Source organism: Pan troglodytes, chromosome 21 (assembly GCF_028858775.2).
Source record: "Pan troglodytes isolate AG18354 chromosome 21, NHGRI_mPanTro3-v2.0_pri, whole genome shotgun sequence".
Taxonomy (NCBI): domain Eukaryota; kingdom Metazoa; phylum Chordata; class Mammalia; order Primates; family Hominidae; genus Pan; species Pan troglodytes.
In genome coordinates, this window is record NC_072419.2 from 22009896 (window position 1) to 22027253 (window position 17358).

Consider the following 17358-nt stretch of genomic DNA (forward strand, 5'->3'; position numbering starts at 1 on the left):
ATCAGAACTGCCAGCTTTTCTACCTTCTCAAGAGATTTCTTGGGCCCCACCCACACTCTGCAATGAAGACATTAAATGGTAGAATGGGTGCTGTCACGTGAGAAAGAGGGTAGCACATCTAATCCCATGGGTCCTCTGGGCATGGCTTATGCAGAAGGCCATGTGTTTGGTGCTCTGAAACAGCTCCCTGCCCACAGGGGCTTCCAATCTGATTTCCTTTCTTTGGGGTTTGAAACCGTGTAACATCCAGACTGGAGTGTCTGACATAGAGGCTTTCTGGTATGTTCGATCCATTCTGAGGACCAACAACATGCCAGGTTCCAGGCTCCAGGCTAGGGTATGGAGGGGGTGTGGGCTGGTATACTGGTCCTGTCCCTTGCTTGAGTCTTCCACGAGCCACTTTTCCTCTCCTGTAAAATGGGAAATATTATATACATTTTGAAGGGAGTTTTCAAGGTTTGATTTATTTTTTGTGGAAGCCAGAGGTGGTTTGGCTTCTAAGAATAGCCTAGGCTCCCACCCATGCCCACCACAGCATATCATTACTTTCTCTTCAAGCAGATGCAAGTCCAAACTGCCTTACTGGGTTATACTGAGTCTATTAAAACTGCATGACAAAGTCACACCATACTTTGCACACCCCTTGGCATTTCCTTCCTTCCTTTCTTCCTTCCTCCTTTCCTTCCTTCCTTCCTTCCTTTCTTCCTCCCTCCCCCTCCCTTCCTTTCTTCCTTCCTTCCTTCCTTGCTTTCCCTTCCCTTCCCTTCCCTTCTTTCTCTCTTTCTTTCTTTCCTTCTTTCTTTCTCCTTTCTTTCAACAGGGTTTCACTCTGTCACCCAGGCTGGAATGCAGCCTCCAATTCCTAGTCTCAAGCAATCCTCCCATCTCAGCCTCCTGAGTAGCTGGGACTGCAGGCATGTGCCTGGGTGATTTTTATTTTTTAATTTTGTAGAGATAAGATCTCTCTATGTTGCCAAGACTGGTCTAGAACTCCTTGGCTCAAGCAATCCTCCTGCCAAAACATCCCCAAATGCTAAGATTACAGGCATGAACCACCGCACCTGGCCTTGGGAGTTTTCAATATAAATCCAAATTAATTCTGTTGAGGTGATCAGACCCAACACCAGGTCATGGGAGTGACGAAGTCCACCGGAGTCAAAGGAATGAGAAAAAGTTTGAGAGAGAAAGTGGGACCAGGGAGCCATCACGAGTGGGGAGGCTACGAAGGTCCCGAGCTCTGGGAGCCAAAGAAACAGGTGGTGAGGATGTGGGGGTTGAAAGGAAGCAGTGTATCAAGTGAATGAGAAACATATGGCTACTTGAGCTAATGGGAGTGATAGAAGCAAGGAGCCAGCAAGTCTAGCAGATATGCAAGCCCTACCTCAACTTCTGTCCCAACACTCAGCTTTTCTCCTAACAAATTATCTTTGCCTCTTTCCCTCAATACAGTAAAGTCCAATTACATTGCTGTCCATTTACAGAGCAACTCATCTTCCTTTTTCTTTTCTCTTCTACTTTCCATTGTATTCTTATGAAAATTAAACGAGGTAACACAGATAAATGCTACTAAATAGAGTGACTTATACATAATAATTGCTCAGTAAATGCTAACAGCAGCGGCACTAGCAGCAGTTTATTATTATTTCAAGATTGCTGTCTTGTCTAGTGAGCCAGGTGTGCATGCCAGTGTGTGCCTGGACTAGATGACCTTTATACTCCCCGAAGTGAAATATTATGTTACCGTCGTGCTGACAGCCAGTGAGCTCCCCAACTCCTCCCCAATTAATTAGCTATTTTATAGAACATTTCTCTACTGTGCACGTGCTAGAGGTTACAAGTAGAATACAGTGGAGAAAGGGTGATCGCAAGATCAGACATGACACCTCATTGTCTCAGATTCATCAATACATTTTGACAGCTGTCATGGTTTGACTACCCCCAAAAAGCAGATTTAAAGGCAGGGGTTTGTGTGTAAGTTGTTAATTTGGGAGGTGACTTTTGGAAAGAGAGACAAAGAAAGGAAGCAAATAAAGAATGCATTATCATGGGATTTGCCACTGTGGGCAAGTGGAGTGTGAGCTCACTGAGCAACTCTGGGAAACTATAAAGCACACACCTCAGCATTATCCCCTGAGGGGTGAGGGAGCTGAGGTGTTAGTTAACCCAACAACTCTCAGTAATCATTGGTTGAAGAATGTTTTGGGGGTGCCTTGTTCCCTGGTCCTTTAGACCTGCCCTACATGTGGCAAAGTGAGCTCTGGCCACCAGAAGGAGCCCTTGGGTAAAAGGGGCTGGCACCAGAAGGAGCCCTCAGGTAAAAGGTTTAAGTCAAAGCAGCTTGCAAGGACACAGCATATGCCAAGAAGATACATGCAGTGCATCGTCAGCATCTGCTCTTGTTACCCAACTTATGAATATGCCATGTTATGTGTATAATACTCATATACCAAAGCCAGATCACAAAACAGCTGCAACTCCACTCTCTTAACGACAGACTGTGGCCACCTCACCCTTGCCTACTAGGTGCCCCTTTGTGCTCCTGGGCGAAGCCAGTGACACCTTTTTAGCATTCTGCTGCTGTGCTCACTGCAGTAATAGGGGCCAGTGTCACTCTTATTACTTCACCTGTTTTATCTTTTGTGAAACTCAGCCCTTAGCCAGAATGGTCTGAGTGGCTGGTCTAGCAAGTGCTTAACGGTGAGGCTCCTTCAGCTCATTATTCTCAAGTAATTTGATTTCATTGCACTATCAGAATTGCTTTTATGGGTTGGAAGGTGGCCTAGGGGGAAGAGGTTGACAAAAGCTGTTTTGAGATTAAAAAAAAAAAAATGTATTGCCCAATACCTGCCATCACATCCTCCATCTACACCCTCCAATCTCTCCTCCTGTGCATGGTAGGGTGTGCGTGTGTGTGTGTTCAGGAGAAATTAAAATAACAACACACAATTCATCTCACATTTGTATTTCTTTTCACCCGAGCTTGAAAAGTATACTGTTTGATTTCCTGTGATCCCCACAACAGAACTTGTGTGCTAAGATGGAAAAATATTATGGCTATGTTCTCTGAAATTATCAAGCAAAGTGTAATTTTGCATTGACAGTCAATGTTGACAATCCCTGTTCAACTGATGTCAACATATTGATCAACCCAGTGATACATCCTTCTCACTCAGGACAATCATAGGTTTCTATCAGTGCTGAAAGTCTCACGTTTGATAACTTCATAATATTTTTATTTTGAGGGTGTGCACGTGAATAAAAATAACACGGTGCCATGCTTTCCTCATTAAAGAGTTGGCAGGAATAGAGAGCTCAGAAGTGGATGTGAATTTCATGTGCAGAGTTCAAGGGAGTTTGATTTTTTTAAACTGCTGCTCCTAACTTCTGGATATTTATAACAATACAGTACCAATTTAGAGCTTTTAGTTACTTGGAAGGCTGGTTAGTATAGCAACTACTTTCTAAATAATATGCAGTCTACACAGGGATTTATGATTTCATAAAATTGCTGGTGTTTTATCACAGCTTTGGGCCCCATGCTCGGCTGGGTGGGGTGAGGATATGGATGAAAACCCTTTGAGGTTAAAACCATCACAAAAGACATTGTTCAGCTGAAAATAAAATGATTGAGTGCATAAAGAATAGTTTTTAGATTTGTGAGTTTCGCCTGGACATTGGTCTCTAGAGCGCTGCCTTCTTACAAACTGCAAGAAAGGCAGTTAAAGCTGAGGTGAGACCTGGCAACAGATCTAGAAGGGGATGTTGACGGAAGCCCTGGGCAGACTCTGAATGGTGCATGGGGTTAAGGTTTTAAAGCCTGGCTTAAATATACCAAATTATTATTATACCAACATTATGTTCAATTTTATTTTAATTTTTTTCTAGTAAGAACCTCCTTGAAATGATTGATTTAAAGTATCACCATATGCCTTTCTATGATATGGTAATCTATAGCCCCAAATAGACTTTCATTTTAAAGTTTAAAACAAAAGCTAATCTGTTGCTTCTGACTCCAAAAAGGACAGTTTTACTGGCAGAGTAAGTCATGTCTATCTTTATTTTAGTGGAATATGCTAGAGTTCCAGTAAACATATTTGAATTTTATATCAGGTGAACAAAATTAGTTTCTACATGACAGCCTTTGGACAAAGTTAAAGATAATAGGGAAATATCAATAACAGTAAAAAATAAAAAGTAAATAGAGAGGAAAATTGTCCCCAGCAAAGTGAAAACCAGATTTACTGTAGCTGTATTGGAACCATTCTGGGTTTTCAATAATTCCAACAAACATACAGTTTAGACATGGGGTAGAATCTTCAATGAGTCTTTATTGCTATGTCTTTCTGTAGTGAAATTTGATGAAAAGAAATATCGGCTTAATAACCAAGTGAAAGGAAAATGTCCACCTAATGAGTTATTTGATGTGCTATGGATGAAAACTACTGTAAATTCAACTTGCTGTTTCACTTCTGTCTCTTTTATTTAAATTGTCTTGATGGTCTGCTGACAGAATTGGTCCTTTCTTGGCTTAGGAACATCACTGCTTTGCAGCGAGAAGACAGGCAAATCATAAAACTTGTCTTGGCTTCTAGTTATAAAAAGTATTGACTAGCCTAAAGCTATCTTTAATAGCTTGAAATGTGGTCAAATGTGGTCAAGAGAATTTAATTAGAAAGTACATCTCAACATGCTAAATAAATAGATCAGCAGAGATTATTAAAACACATCATTTTACACTTTCATATACTTCTGGTGGGAGTGTTATTGGCACAGCTGCTTTGGAAAACTGGCAGAATCTCCCAGAGTCAAGCATAACATGGAGTCCAGCAGCCCTTCCTCCTGGATATATACTCAACAGAAACACATGCTTATGTCCACCAAGACATGTATGAGAATGTTCATGGCAGCTTTATTCATATTAGTCTCAAACTGGGAACAGTCTAGTTGTTCATCAACACTCGACTGGATAAACAGATTGTGGAATATCCATACAATGGAATGCAACACTACAATGAAATAAGCTACTGTTATATGTAACACCATGGGTAAATCAGGCAGGCATAATTTTGAACAAAATATAGACAAAAAAGAACACACATTATATAATTCATATATGTGAAGTATAAAAACAGACAAAACTAACCTTTGATCATAGAAGTCAGAATAGTGGTTATTTTGAGGGCTGGGCATTGACTCAGGACAAGGCAGCTTTCTGGGGTATTAGAAGTATCTTATACCTTGAGCTGCATAATGGGGTGTGTGTGTGTGTGTGTGTGCAGTATATAAAATATTTGCAAGCACTTTCAATACAAAAGTAAATAAGAAAAAAATTATTTATTGTATAAGTCAACTTTCACATTTACAACAAAAGTTAATTTTATGAATCTATGCTAATGAGTAGAAAACTAAGCTTTGGAATGCCAGCAGAAGCACAGAATCTGTGTGCACCTGGATACACACACATGCAACTCCCTGCATGCCTGACCCTAAATTATTCATGGCTTGTTCAGCCTCATTGACTCTCATACTTGGAAGAGATTTCCCATGTCATCTAATTCAGTGATTCATCTGAAGCTTGTCTGTAGCCTCCCCTCCGGGTGGCCATTCTACTTTTGTGAACAAAAGTCCCCTGGTGACCAGAATATGTTGTGATGTTCTGAGGAAGGCCTTTTTCTCTTGGAAGTCCATCCCTAGGCTAAAATCTGTCTTTGTCTATTCATTGGTCTTATTTATAACCCTGGAGGTCTTGTAGTTAAGTAGAGAAAGAATTGTCCTGTTGCTGTTTATCCTGAACATCATGCTTTACCTTGTATATCCATGTCCACTGAAAGCAGGCATATTATCAGGGATATTCATCTTGATATTTTTCTCCCCTTTTAATTAATCACAAAACATCTTCCTATGAGGAACTAGATTTTCACATAAATCTCGATATTTTTCCCCAGGGATGAAAAGGGATATTCTGAATATAACAATCTGTTGAGTACCTTCTCAGCATCCCTTCCTCCTCCCCATACTCTAAGGCTAAACACCCCTGTGCTCCCAGGAGTGAGCCTTTTCCTGTTGTCAATATGTACAAAGATCCACAAGTCTGTAATCCAGTCAGTCATTCAACACCTAGTTATTGATCATTCTCTATGTGCCAGCAATGTTTTAGGTATCCAGTGATAAGCAAAGACAGATGTGTTATCTGCCTCCCAGGGTTTTCACTCTATTAAGGTTATTAATCACATATTTACATAAATAAATGCAGAATTGCAACTGTGATGGGTCTGTGAGGTAAAGGTACATGGTATTATGAAAACACAACATAGGGAGTCATCAGTGTCAGAGAAGCCTTTCCTGAAGAAGTGATCACCTGGCAGAGGACAAATAAAATGGATATACACTAGGAAAAAAGGAGGAGAAATGTCATTTCAGAAAGAGGAAAGAGCATGAGCAAGGCCTTATGACAGGAAGGCAAAATAAAAATACCACATTCAAAGACCAGAAAGAAGGCCAGTGTCGTTGCAGTGGAGAAAACAAAGAGCAATGCAACATGAGATGAGACTAGAGAGACAAGAAAGGGCCAGCTTATTCAGGGGAGAAATGTTGCCACTAACTTGGGGAGTGGCTTGAAGCTAGAGTCGGCTTCAAATGATTGTGATGCTTGTGATGCTTGTGAAAGAATATTCCTTGGAAAGTAGCTGAGCAAACAAACTAACGAGAAAACAAGTTTTGAGAGAGCTGTTTAAATCAGTAACTTTGAATCGGGAATGTTGCATCAAGGTCCAGGGCACGATCCATGGAGGAAGTTGTTGTGGAAGATGAGCGGGTCAATGGACTGGCTAAGCGCGGGGTGGGTCACTCTTGTGGGTGTTGAAATCACGTGGGGTTACAGCAAACCTTGAGGTTAAGATGAAAACCATAACTCAGTGCCAGATGCTCTGATGAATATGAGAGAGTGACCAGGAGGTCACAAATAATTGAGAACTGACCATAGTTGCCATGGTTCTATGACAACTTGTATAATTTCTCTGTGGGGAATTATGTCTTCTAAAGGTGAATGTTAATACTGATGGTCATTGCAACTGAGTGTGATTGCAGTATTTATTAGTTTTATGTAGCCCTATAATTTTATGATTTAAGTACTTATTCAACATACCTAACATTTGGAGAAGAATTTTATGAGATGAGAATAAATAAGAGAAAACTGAGAAATAAATCTAGAAAGGCCCCCTGGGGTCATTGGAATGTGTAACACAAAGCTAGGGTGCCTGTGTTTATTCTGTGTTGGAGAGTCAACAAAGGCTGCCTCTGTTTTGTGTAAGGTTGAGGTGTAATGCTAACTATGCCTATGCCTAGGAAGAATCACTTGAAAGTGGCTTGCAGGATAGATTGGAGAAGGGAAGGAAGACCAAAGGAGCACAGCTGTCAACCACAGTTGTCTGGGTGAGGGCCAATCAGACCTTGAATGAAATCAATGGGAAAGGGAGGAAAGGAAGGGGCGGTGGAAAATAGTTCAGAGGGACAATGCCTTTAGGACTTGGTTACCAACAGAGAAGTCGGTCAAACATGGCGGTAACTAGGAGAGAGGTAAAGCCATAGACAGAAACCAGAAAGCCAGGGATGACATTTGTTTTAGGTAGGAGCATGTATTGCATTGCTGGTGCTGAAGTGTATTAAAGGGAAGTATACAGGCGATTATAAATCTAGATGTTAAATTCAGGGCAGAGATGGACTGAAAAGGCCTCCTATGGTTAATCCCCTAACAGGAAATGCCCATCCTGGCCTCCTTCTCCTTCTTTTTTTTTGAGACAGAGTCTTGGTCTGTTACCCAGGCTGGAGTGCAGTGGCATAATCTTGGCTCACTGCAACCTCTGCCTCGCAGGTTCAAGCAATTCCCTGCCTCAGCCTCCCAAGTAGCTGGGATTACAGGTGCCCACCACCACATTTGGCTAAGTTTTGTATTTTTAGTAGAGATGGGGTTTCAGCATCTTGGCCAGGCTAGTCTTGAACTCCTGACCTCGTGATCCTCCCACCTCGACCCTTCAAAGTGCTAGAGTTACAGGCGTGAGCCACTGCACCTGGCCGCCTCCTTCTCCTCCTTTGCAGCTCACCCGTACTCTCATTCTGCTTTTCTCTCCCGTTCATTTTTCCTAACCTTTCCCATTGATTCCTCGGGACTCACAGCTTATTTCTGAGAATAATGTCTCCTTGGTTCCCCATTTTACAGCTCTCTTCCTCAAATATTCTATTATTTCCTGCAAGCCTCACACTTCTTTCTAACTTAGTCCTCTTTATCTGTGTCCACATACCCCTAATACACTTGTCATGCTGCATTTTGTTTGCCTCTTTACTTGTCTATTTCCTCCCCTAGACTTTGGGCTTTTAGAGGACAGGGACTCATTAAAAGTATGACATAGCTACTCGTGTGGGGTTCAGTAATACTTTTTAAATAAATTAACTGACAATTAACTTTAAAGAAAATTTAAGAGTTTTACATTTTGGTGCATTCATTTAAAGAAAACGAATAGGATTAAACAATTCATAACAAATGCACAATCCCAAATGTGGTAGACATTGCAAAGGTTCAAGAACTTATGCACATTTTCTGTATAACAGTCATTGTCTCTAAGAAAAATTAAGCTTGGCTCTGATTTGTTTTGTCCCCTTTCTTAATGAACTCTCTAGCAAAGCCTGTAGAAACCTAATCAGGAAAGCAACACATATTCTTGGAAATGGGGACAATATCTGTCTTTTTCTTGTCCTCTCACTCATTTTTTTTCTGAAGACGTACTGAGATCTGAACCATCAGTTTGAACTACTAGAATAATATTTGCCCTCCAATAAAACTGGGTCTTTTAAGTCTTGGTTCTCTCCATTTCCGCAACATCTCTCTTTCTGCATCTGTATGGAAAATGTCACAGGAGACTCTGGACCAGAAGATATCCTCATAGACAAGCCATATAAAGAAAAAAAGAGGGCTGAGTTTAGGATGCTGGGAATGGCACACATTTAATGAATGCCGCTAGAAAGAAGCCAGGAAAGAATTGGTCAAACAGGAAGAATAAGACGTGGAAGAAGGCAGGGTTGAAAAATTCAGGAGGAGAAGTCACACATTCATCAAGACAGAAGTAGATTAATGGTTACGAGGGGCTTTGGGTGACAGATTGGGGAGTGACCGTTAATGGGTACAGATTTTTGTTATGGGATGATAAAAATATTCTGGAATTAGTGATGATGGCAAGACTTTAAAAACATGGTACAAACCACTGAATTGTAAACTTTAAAACAATAAGTAATACAGTTAAAAAATAAAAATTCTGTGAGAGGAGAATAAAACATAAAAAAACTAGTCAAACACATCTAACACTAGAGAGCTTGAAGATAAATTGAAAGGTGATGGGATTTGGTGATTAGGAAGGCAGTGGTGAGCTCTAAGAGCGTAGTTTCAGTAGCATAGTTACTCCTATCTCTTCTGCTTCCTGCTCTGTAAATATATACATTGATAAGGTTATTCCTTCACATACCATCACTATTGGCAGAATGTTTGATGATTCTGCAGGTCCAGGAATGTGTTTGGTTTAGATCAGCTATGGTGACATTCTGAATGTGTTTTGGAGACTCTGAGCATGTACGCTTCTGCTCTTTGGGACAAAGCATAAGTCTGTCATTCTTGCTGCCCTTCTAAAACCAAACCTATACAACAAGACCTGATTAGCTCATGCTGTCTCAATTCCAAGCATCACCTCTGATGGCCCCAAGTGAAACAGGAAATACCCTCTTTGAATTCTGACAATAAGTTTCTGTGGTATGTTTCATTGGTGGAGTTCTGCTGGCCTTGTGACTGGCAGAACTGACCCTGGACTAACTGCATGTTTTCTCTGAGACACATGTACTTTTTTTTTAAGCTGAGGATAATAAACTTTAATCTGAGCACTTCTTATAAGAAAATAATATGAAAGTCTATTGTAATCTATTATGCATATGTAAATATGTTTTTAATTGATGTTGTTATAAGATTAGAGACACAATTAAATTATTTATTGTCTTTTTGTTTTTTAAACTCTGTACTGGTGTAGGACCAGCCTTCTTAATGCCTGTGTGTAGGATCACAGGCTTCATATCCATGTACATCTTACTGAGGCCTGTACTTATTGGTTGAACTGAATGTTGTTTAAATGAGAAAACTCCAGTATCATAGCGTGATTAGCCTCCCTTTTGCCTTCATCTTTCGTTGTTCATTTGTTTTTTTCTGCTCTTCATCTAGGCTTTCCCAACGAGCCTGCTGCGGTCATTGCCCTCAGCACCATTAAGGAATGGCTTGCCAAGAATCACCATGAGGTAGGAGGAACGACATAATCAGTGAACATCCGAGATGATGTAATTTGATGCTCAGTTCCCCCCAAAAAAGCACATAAATTTTATAACTATCAACTACACCTAGTCATTGAGCCAAACCTAGCTGACCGTTCTTCACTTGGGTTACATGAGTAATTAAATGTTTTTTGGTAATTGATAGAATGCAGCAACTCTATTGATCTATCTGGTGAAGTGACCAGATTCATTTAGCCATAATCTAATTTTTTTACATTGGTGGATAGTATGGGTTATATGTGTGAAAAAGAGAACGGGATGGATTTCATTAAGAATAAGGAGTTTTCCTATGCTATTTTCCTTAAAGCTAAGTTATCTTTGTTGACTTGAGGTTCCTGGTGTACAGTAATTGTTTGGTATCTGTGTTCTTTGGATTTATAACTAATCACTTCCCTAAAGTCACTTCTGAGTGTGAGATTGAAGTGGGCTTGTATAATTGATCACAAAATCGTTATGAGTGGGATTTCTTATGAAACTAAATGCCTTCATCAGAGTATTCGTCATCCTCCTATTCTGCTTACTTAATAAGATCTTTGTGATACGTTTAGTGATGAATAGGGGAATTACTCAAGTAAACAAAGCAGCAAAATAACTAGAGACCATGGAGCATTAAATTTCAGAGATTTGTTGATTTACGTATTGTAACAGCTAGGAGGTTTCAGGCAATGCACAATCTTATGCATTTTTCTTCTGATTTTGTTTTTCTCCTCAGTTATTCACATAAGGGCTATAAAAATTGTGTTTCATTTTCTGATGGACCATGAATTTAGCTATTTTCCTTGGGTAGGAGATGAATTATTTGGAAATAATTAGATATGGAAACAGGTGATGGGGTTTTCAAATGAGAAAGCACTTGGTACTTTTGTGTGTTTGAAGAAACAGCAGTGTCATTTTCTAATTATTGTAATTTCAGCATTTGTTGACCACATGGCCAAACCTATCCATTTTGGTGCTTACCCTTTATTTTCCTCTTACTTTGAAATGTATAAATATGGCAATTTCAATTTAAAGGATATCTTAAATCACCTAAAAGAAGCAGAAGAAAAACAAATAGCTAAAATAGCCAGCTTACAAAACATGTCTTTGACACATTTTATTTTCTTTTCACAACAACCTTATGAAATCTCTAGGGTAGGTATATGTTATCTTCATCTGCATTTGCCCTCAAAAGGTTAAATGACATACTCAAGATTGGAAAGTCACAGAGCCAAGAGACTAATCCAGCTCTCATAACTCATTGGACGTTCCTCATTGGAATGCCACCAAGGCCAGAAAGAGAAACTCAGTTCCTTTAAAAGCCAGTTATCTTCAATATATTGCTTGGTCATAGTAAATGTTCCACACCTGGATTAACTGCTTTGCAAAAGTGTAGCATGTTGCATGAGTGAAAGTTTATAACCGAGCAAGCGTATCAGTGCATATCCATCATTTCCACTAGAATAGTAATCCAAGGATATGCCCCACTGGAGGAAGTTTTCATGCATCATCTTGGGATGTGATGGACATATGCATAAAGTCATATCATCGAGGATATAGTGATGAAGAATAAACATGTTGGTCACAGGTACATCTCATCGACAAATTCTACTCATTGATTCTCTCTAGCTAAATTATTCAGAAAGTTATTTTCCATAGAAATTTTCTAATCTAGTGTTTTCTACTTAATTCACTTGCCTACCCTATCTTTGAGTCCATTCTTTTGCTTTCATATCCTTTTATTTTTCTGCTAATTTCTTGGGTCCATTGTAGAAAATATAGATAATTTGGATTGAGAAACTCAGTTATTGCTATTGCAACTGTAAACATATCCTGTACTGATTCCCTTTTAAAAAAGACCCTGAGTTTCAATATTCTAATTTAAGCAAGTCAATTTGAACATATCAGGTTTTTCTAAATAAATGAATTATAATTGGTAGGTCTTAGATAAAAGCTAAATAAATTGATCAGCAGTATTTTGATTTATTTTTTCCTCTGTTAAAGCAAACAACAGACTAGGTTAAGGACTTGTAAAAGAGTATTGCTTCTAATTGTTTTCTCTTCATTGCAGTACTATTTTGATGTTCTGATTGTTTAAGCTACTTATTCATTAATTCACTCATTTGATAAATATTTATTGAATCCCCGTAAGCAACAGATACTTTTTTATATTCCAGGGACAGAGCACTGAAAAACAAAATCCTTGCTTTGTCATATTGGTAGTCTAGAAAAAAAAATTATGTTTGCTTAACATAAATTAAGCAAATAAAAAATAAAGAAATAGGAAAGTTCAAAGAGTGCTTTACAAAATAAAACAGGGCAATTGGAGAATGTATTTTTAGGTAGACTGTGCTGAGGACGTAATCTTGGAATACAGATTTGTACAATGGGAAGGAGGAAGCCAAGCCATACAGAGGTCTTGAGTTAAAACATTCCACACAGAGAGAACCATAGGAGAAAAGCCTGGAAGAGAGAATGAGCTCACTGCTTGCTAGCAATGGTGAGACCCAATGTGGTTGAAGCAGAGAGACGAAAGAATGGCAGGAGACAAGTTTGGAGAAATAGACAGAGTCAGATTATAGGGTCTTGTGGTTCATAGAGAGACTTTGAATTTTATTCTAGTGGGTAGTTGTTGAAGTGTTTTGGGTAGGAGAATAACACATATAATTCACCTTTAAAAAACACGCCTGGCTGCTCTTCCGAAAAGGATATCTGATATTTATAAGATATCAGAGTAGGAAATGGCAGACCAATTAAGAGGATGCTGCAGTAAATCTAGGCAGGAGATGAGGGTGCTCTGGAATACAGTGATGGTAGAAAAGGAGGTAACAAGCGTCAAGTTTGGGGTATACTTTGATGATGCAGCCAATAGGACTAGAGGATTGTTTTCTGTTAGGATAGGGTTATGCTGCAGTTACAAACTACCCTCAAATCTTGGTATCACAAACAGCAAAGGTATGTTTCTTGCTCGCACTGTTTGTACGTCTTGAGTCAGCGGAGGGAACTGACTTACAAATCCAGGCTGACAGATACTCTACCATGTGAAATATCATCTATCACATGACAAGAAAAGATAGATAATCAATTCCCTTGTAGAAATGTTTCTACAAAGGAATGATGTATGTAACTTTCACTCACATTTCATTGTCCAGAAAAAGGCACCCAGGGACTGAGTTCCAGGAGACAAGAAAATGCAGCCTTTTTGTATGTTCAGAATAGAGAAAACTGAATATTGACAAAAATTAGTAATGTCTATTATAAATGTAAATCAGATGTGATATATGACAAAAAGAGAAGAATCAAGGATGACAACTAAATTTTTGGCCTGAGCTGCTGGGTAAATTTTGGTGCATTTACTGAGATGAAGAATATTGGTATAAGAGCATGTTTATATGAAAAATATAAAGAAGACAAGAATTGTGTTGCCATGCTACAGATAGTTAAGTCTGAAATGATTTTAGATATCTAATGAAGATTTCAAATAGACAATTGGCTCTTGGAGCCTAAAGCTCAAGATAGAAGTAGGAAAGAAACACCTGGTGATATTGATCAGATTACCATAACTTTAACCTGGGTTCGGCCTCAGTTTGAGATTGCTTGCAAGAAAAAGGAATATAGTCAAACTAGCTTACATAAAGGAGAATGTGTTGTATAAGTGAACTACATTTTTAAAAAAAGTCTTGAAATCCAAGGGCCGGAACTAGAGAGGGGTCTCATGAATGATAGAATCCCAAACTATAAATCCAATAAGAACCGAGGTAGCTCATTTTCATTCTCTCCCACTCCATCTCTATGTCTATCTCTCCCATGCCTCTGTTTCATTATTATTATCCTGTTGCATGTTATCTTTTATTCTCATTCACCTGCTTACATGTGGCCCCATCATGACTGTGTCTGTCCATTCGTGGGTCAATCAGCCCTGCTTGAGGCAAGGCCTGGGTTCGATGGATAAGGTTGCATTTTCTGAAGCTCTTAGCTGGTGAGGTTCCCCCAAAATTTTCCTTTAAAAAACAAAAAAGAGGAATCTATGTAATGTGAGTCTCCCATCAGTGCTCATACTGTTCTTATTCAGCTGAGTTTATTATTCAACATTCACAAATTTCATGGTTTGTGGCTGTCATTCCGCATAAATAATTGATGCTGTCATATAATTGATGAGCTTTTACATTTCACCATTAACTTACTCTCTGATTTCTAAACCATCAGGAATGTGCACTTTTTCTTTCCCAACACAGTAGTTGATTTGCTTATGTTTAATTTCATAAATCACCGCCAGCTGGTGTGGCTGGATACTTCCACACCCAGAGAGGTCTGACTAGAGTCCCAGTGGTCAGGAGGGGGAAAATCATATTCTGTTGCCCACCATCCACTTGTTTAATTTACCCAAAGTCTGAACTCCAAGGGCACAGCATATATTTAAGAGGACTCAGAAACCCGAGGGGAGGAATGCTGCTGCACACACAGCACAGTGGCTCAAACAGTGGCAGCTCTAGCAGAAGAGCTAAAGCAGCACTTTAACAAAAAGAAAAAAAAAAGGAGCATTCTCAAAAGGCTGTAATTGAGGCACAAAAATGACTTAGAACTGAAAAACATGATGACTCTTGAGTTGAAAATCTTAAAAAAACAAAAAAGAATATTCACTACTGAGAACTGAATTATTGCTATGAGAAGATCAGATAGATGAATTATCTCACAACACAGAAGAGAAATACAAAGAAATGACAATCATGACTGAAGAGGTAAGGTGGCAGAGAAACCCAGGGATCAAACATGAGGCAGGCAGGATCTGAAGATTACCCACTGGCATTTTCAGCTAAATTAAGTATTAAGAACTTCTGAGTTCAGAAAACCAAAAGAAAAGAATATCAGAGTTGGCAGTAAAAATTGACAGCAGGTAGCATGATAACCTTCTCTAAGTGCACCATTTTTCTCAAGTAGTAACTTTATTACAGAAATAGGTGAGCAAAATAAGGGACTGTTATGGAAATGAACAGTAGAAATGTGGCCTAGATTTCTAAGTTGGGGTGGCTGCTCTGTGTTATCAAATGCAATTTCATGCATTCCTTATTTTTCATGCAATCTAGAAATATAATTCTTTGCGGAATAGGTATTTCCCCACTCTGCAGCTCTGAGACCCCCTGCTCATATCTGAAAGTTAGCCTAAGAAATGTTTTTACAGTGCCTGTTCTATTGTTCTACCCCAGGGACTCATATGGCATTTGGCTATTGATCTCTGGGACAATGCACATATTTGCCATTTTTTCCACAGAAAAGTAGAACAGGATGCATTTCACCCTTCAGAGCCACAAATGTCCTGATATTGTGAGACATTTCCAAGTCATGGTGGTCATATTCAATATTTCAGATACCCCAAGGGAGCAAGCATCCTACAGCACATAGCACCGTGTGTTCATTTTCCCGGGAAGTCCTGCTAGTCAGGGAATACGGCTTCTAAGACGACGATTCTGAGCTGGAGGATCAGTGGATTTCCCAGGAACTTTTAAATGTGGAACCCTAAAGTACTGATCAAGGATTAGTTGTATCATGAAGGAAACCTGAACCCCTCTCCTCCTACCATCAATTATAAAGAAGCAGATAGATGGACAGAAACCCAGCATTCTAGGAGGCTCTAGGTAAAGCTGTGGCCACCTGCAGCTATCCAAAGGGGAGCCCCTGGTTCCCCTGAGGCCCGGCCCCAGCATCATCTCTGTGGGCTGTTGAGGATGGACTCCTTCCCGCTGCACTACTCCAAGGGAATTCCCTAATATCCTCCCTCCTATCTATACTGCTCTCCTCCCCAGACAGATCCCATTGCTCTGGGCTGGGGACAATTCAATGGAGAAGTGTTTGGTTCATCTTTGAAGGCCTTTGGCTAGGCCACCTGCCTAGACTTGGAAATCACTGGCAAGGAAAAACCCAGCTCTGCATTTTCAAAACCCAAATGGGTTTTCTTTTATGTAGGAGGAAGGTGGTACTTTTCTCTCCTCGCGTACAAGGTTTGGGTCTTTGCCCGACATAATTTTTTTTGACTATGCCTTTAGCACCAACAGATTGTTGTTCAAAATGTTAAATATCATCTACTTGTCATTTAAATAGTTTACTGTGTGCCTGCAGAGGGAAACACAACACCTGTGGTATTGCTGTTTGTCACTTAAAGTAGCAAGCCTGCAGATGTGGCAGGGGATCCTGAGATGCTGTATATGTGTGGCAGCATCGCTCTGAGACAGATGTCCAGCTCTGCAAGTTGATGCCAGCCAAGGCTCCCAGACCTTACCCAGTGTGGTCTAGACCTCACGGTAAGATGCCGATAGCCAGAGACAAAATTAGCTTTGAGTTCATCCTTGATGTCCTTTGGAAGTAGAGACGTTGGTTTCTACTGCGTGGAAGCAGTTAGCCTTGTCACCCTCCCTCGCCTTCCGATATTCAGGCACATAATTCACAAACTGCTGAAGAAGCTGAACATATTTCTCTACCCCAGAAAACAGAATTAGGAATCCACTGTAGAAATGCACGTCCAGCCTCCTGAGTGGTTCAGATGCTGCTCTCATGCTGATTTGACAAGGTCGAGAACACAGCCACTTGTTTCCTCATTACTGATCACAAAGAAACTGTTGCACTTTAACTTCTGGTGCCAAAACTATTTTTCCCCCTTCTTGGCAGAGGTCTTTGAGCATATGCAATGTTAAAAATTGTTTGCCACTTTTATTTCAGCATCACGTTATGGATCACCAAAAAAAAACCCCAGTGTGGGGCCTGCCTTATGTCTCTGACATGAAACGCCTTAGGATCTTTGTGATTCTTAAAAAGGGGGTTTAAATGAAACATGAAATGATGCTTACATTTATGATGGGAAAATTATATATTTCAAAACAAGCCCCAAATTCCTGTGGACTATTATTTACACTTACGCAAAAGGCATAATGTGCCATCCTCCAATTCTATGCAATGCAGGGGTGTGGTTAACATTCAGAGACCTGGAAGGAGCAAAGGAAATGCTCCGTGCTCTCTCTCAGGAATGCCTTT

General features: G+C 39.8%; 1 protein-coding gene across 11 annotated transcripts in view; it reads left to right on the plus strand.

Annotated features, from left to right (window-relative positions):
* Positions 1-17358, plus strand: part of MACROD2 (mono-ADP ribosylhydrolase 2) — a 2047165-nt gene that overhangs the window by 1482670 nt on the left and 547137 nt on the right. For all 11 annotated transcript variants that reach the window (XM_024352108.3, XM_063803019.1, XM_063803020.1 and 8 more), the window contains one exon: positions 10253-10326. In XM_024352108.3, coding sequence (XP_024207876.1) covers positions 10253-10326 — 74 coding nt within the window. The remainder of the gene's footprint in view (positions 1-10252; positions 10327-17358) is intronic.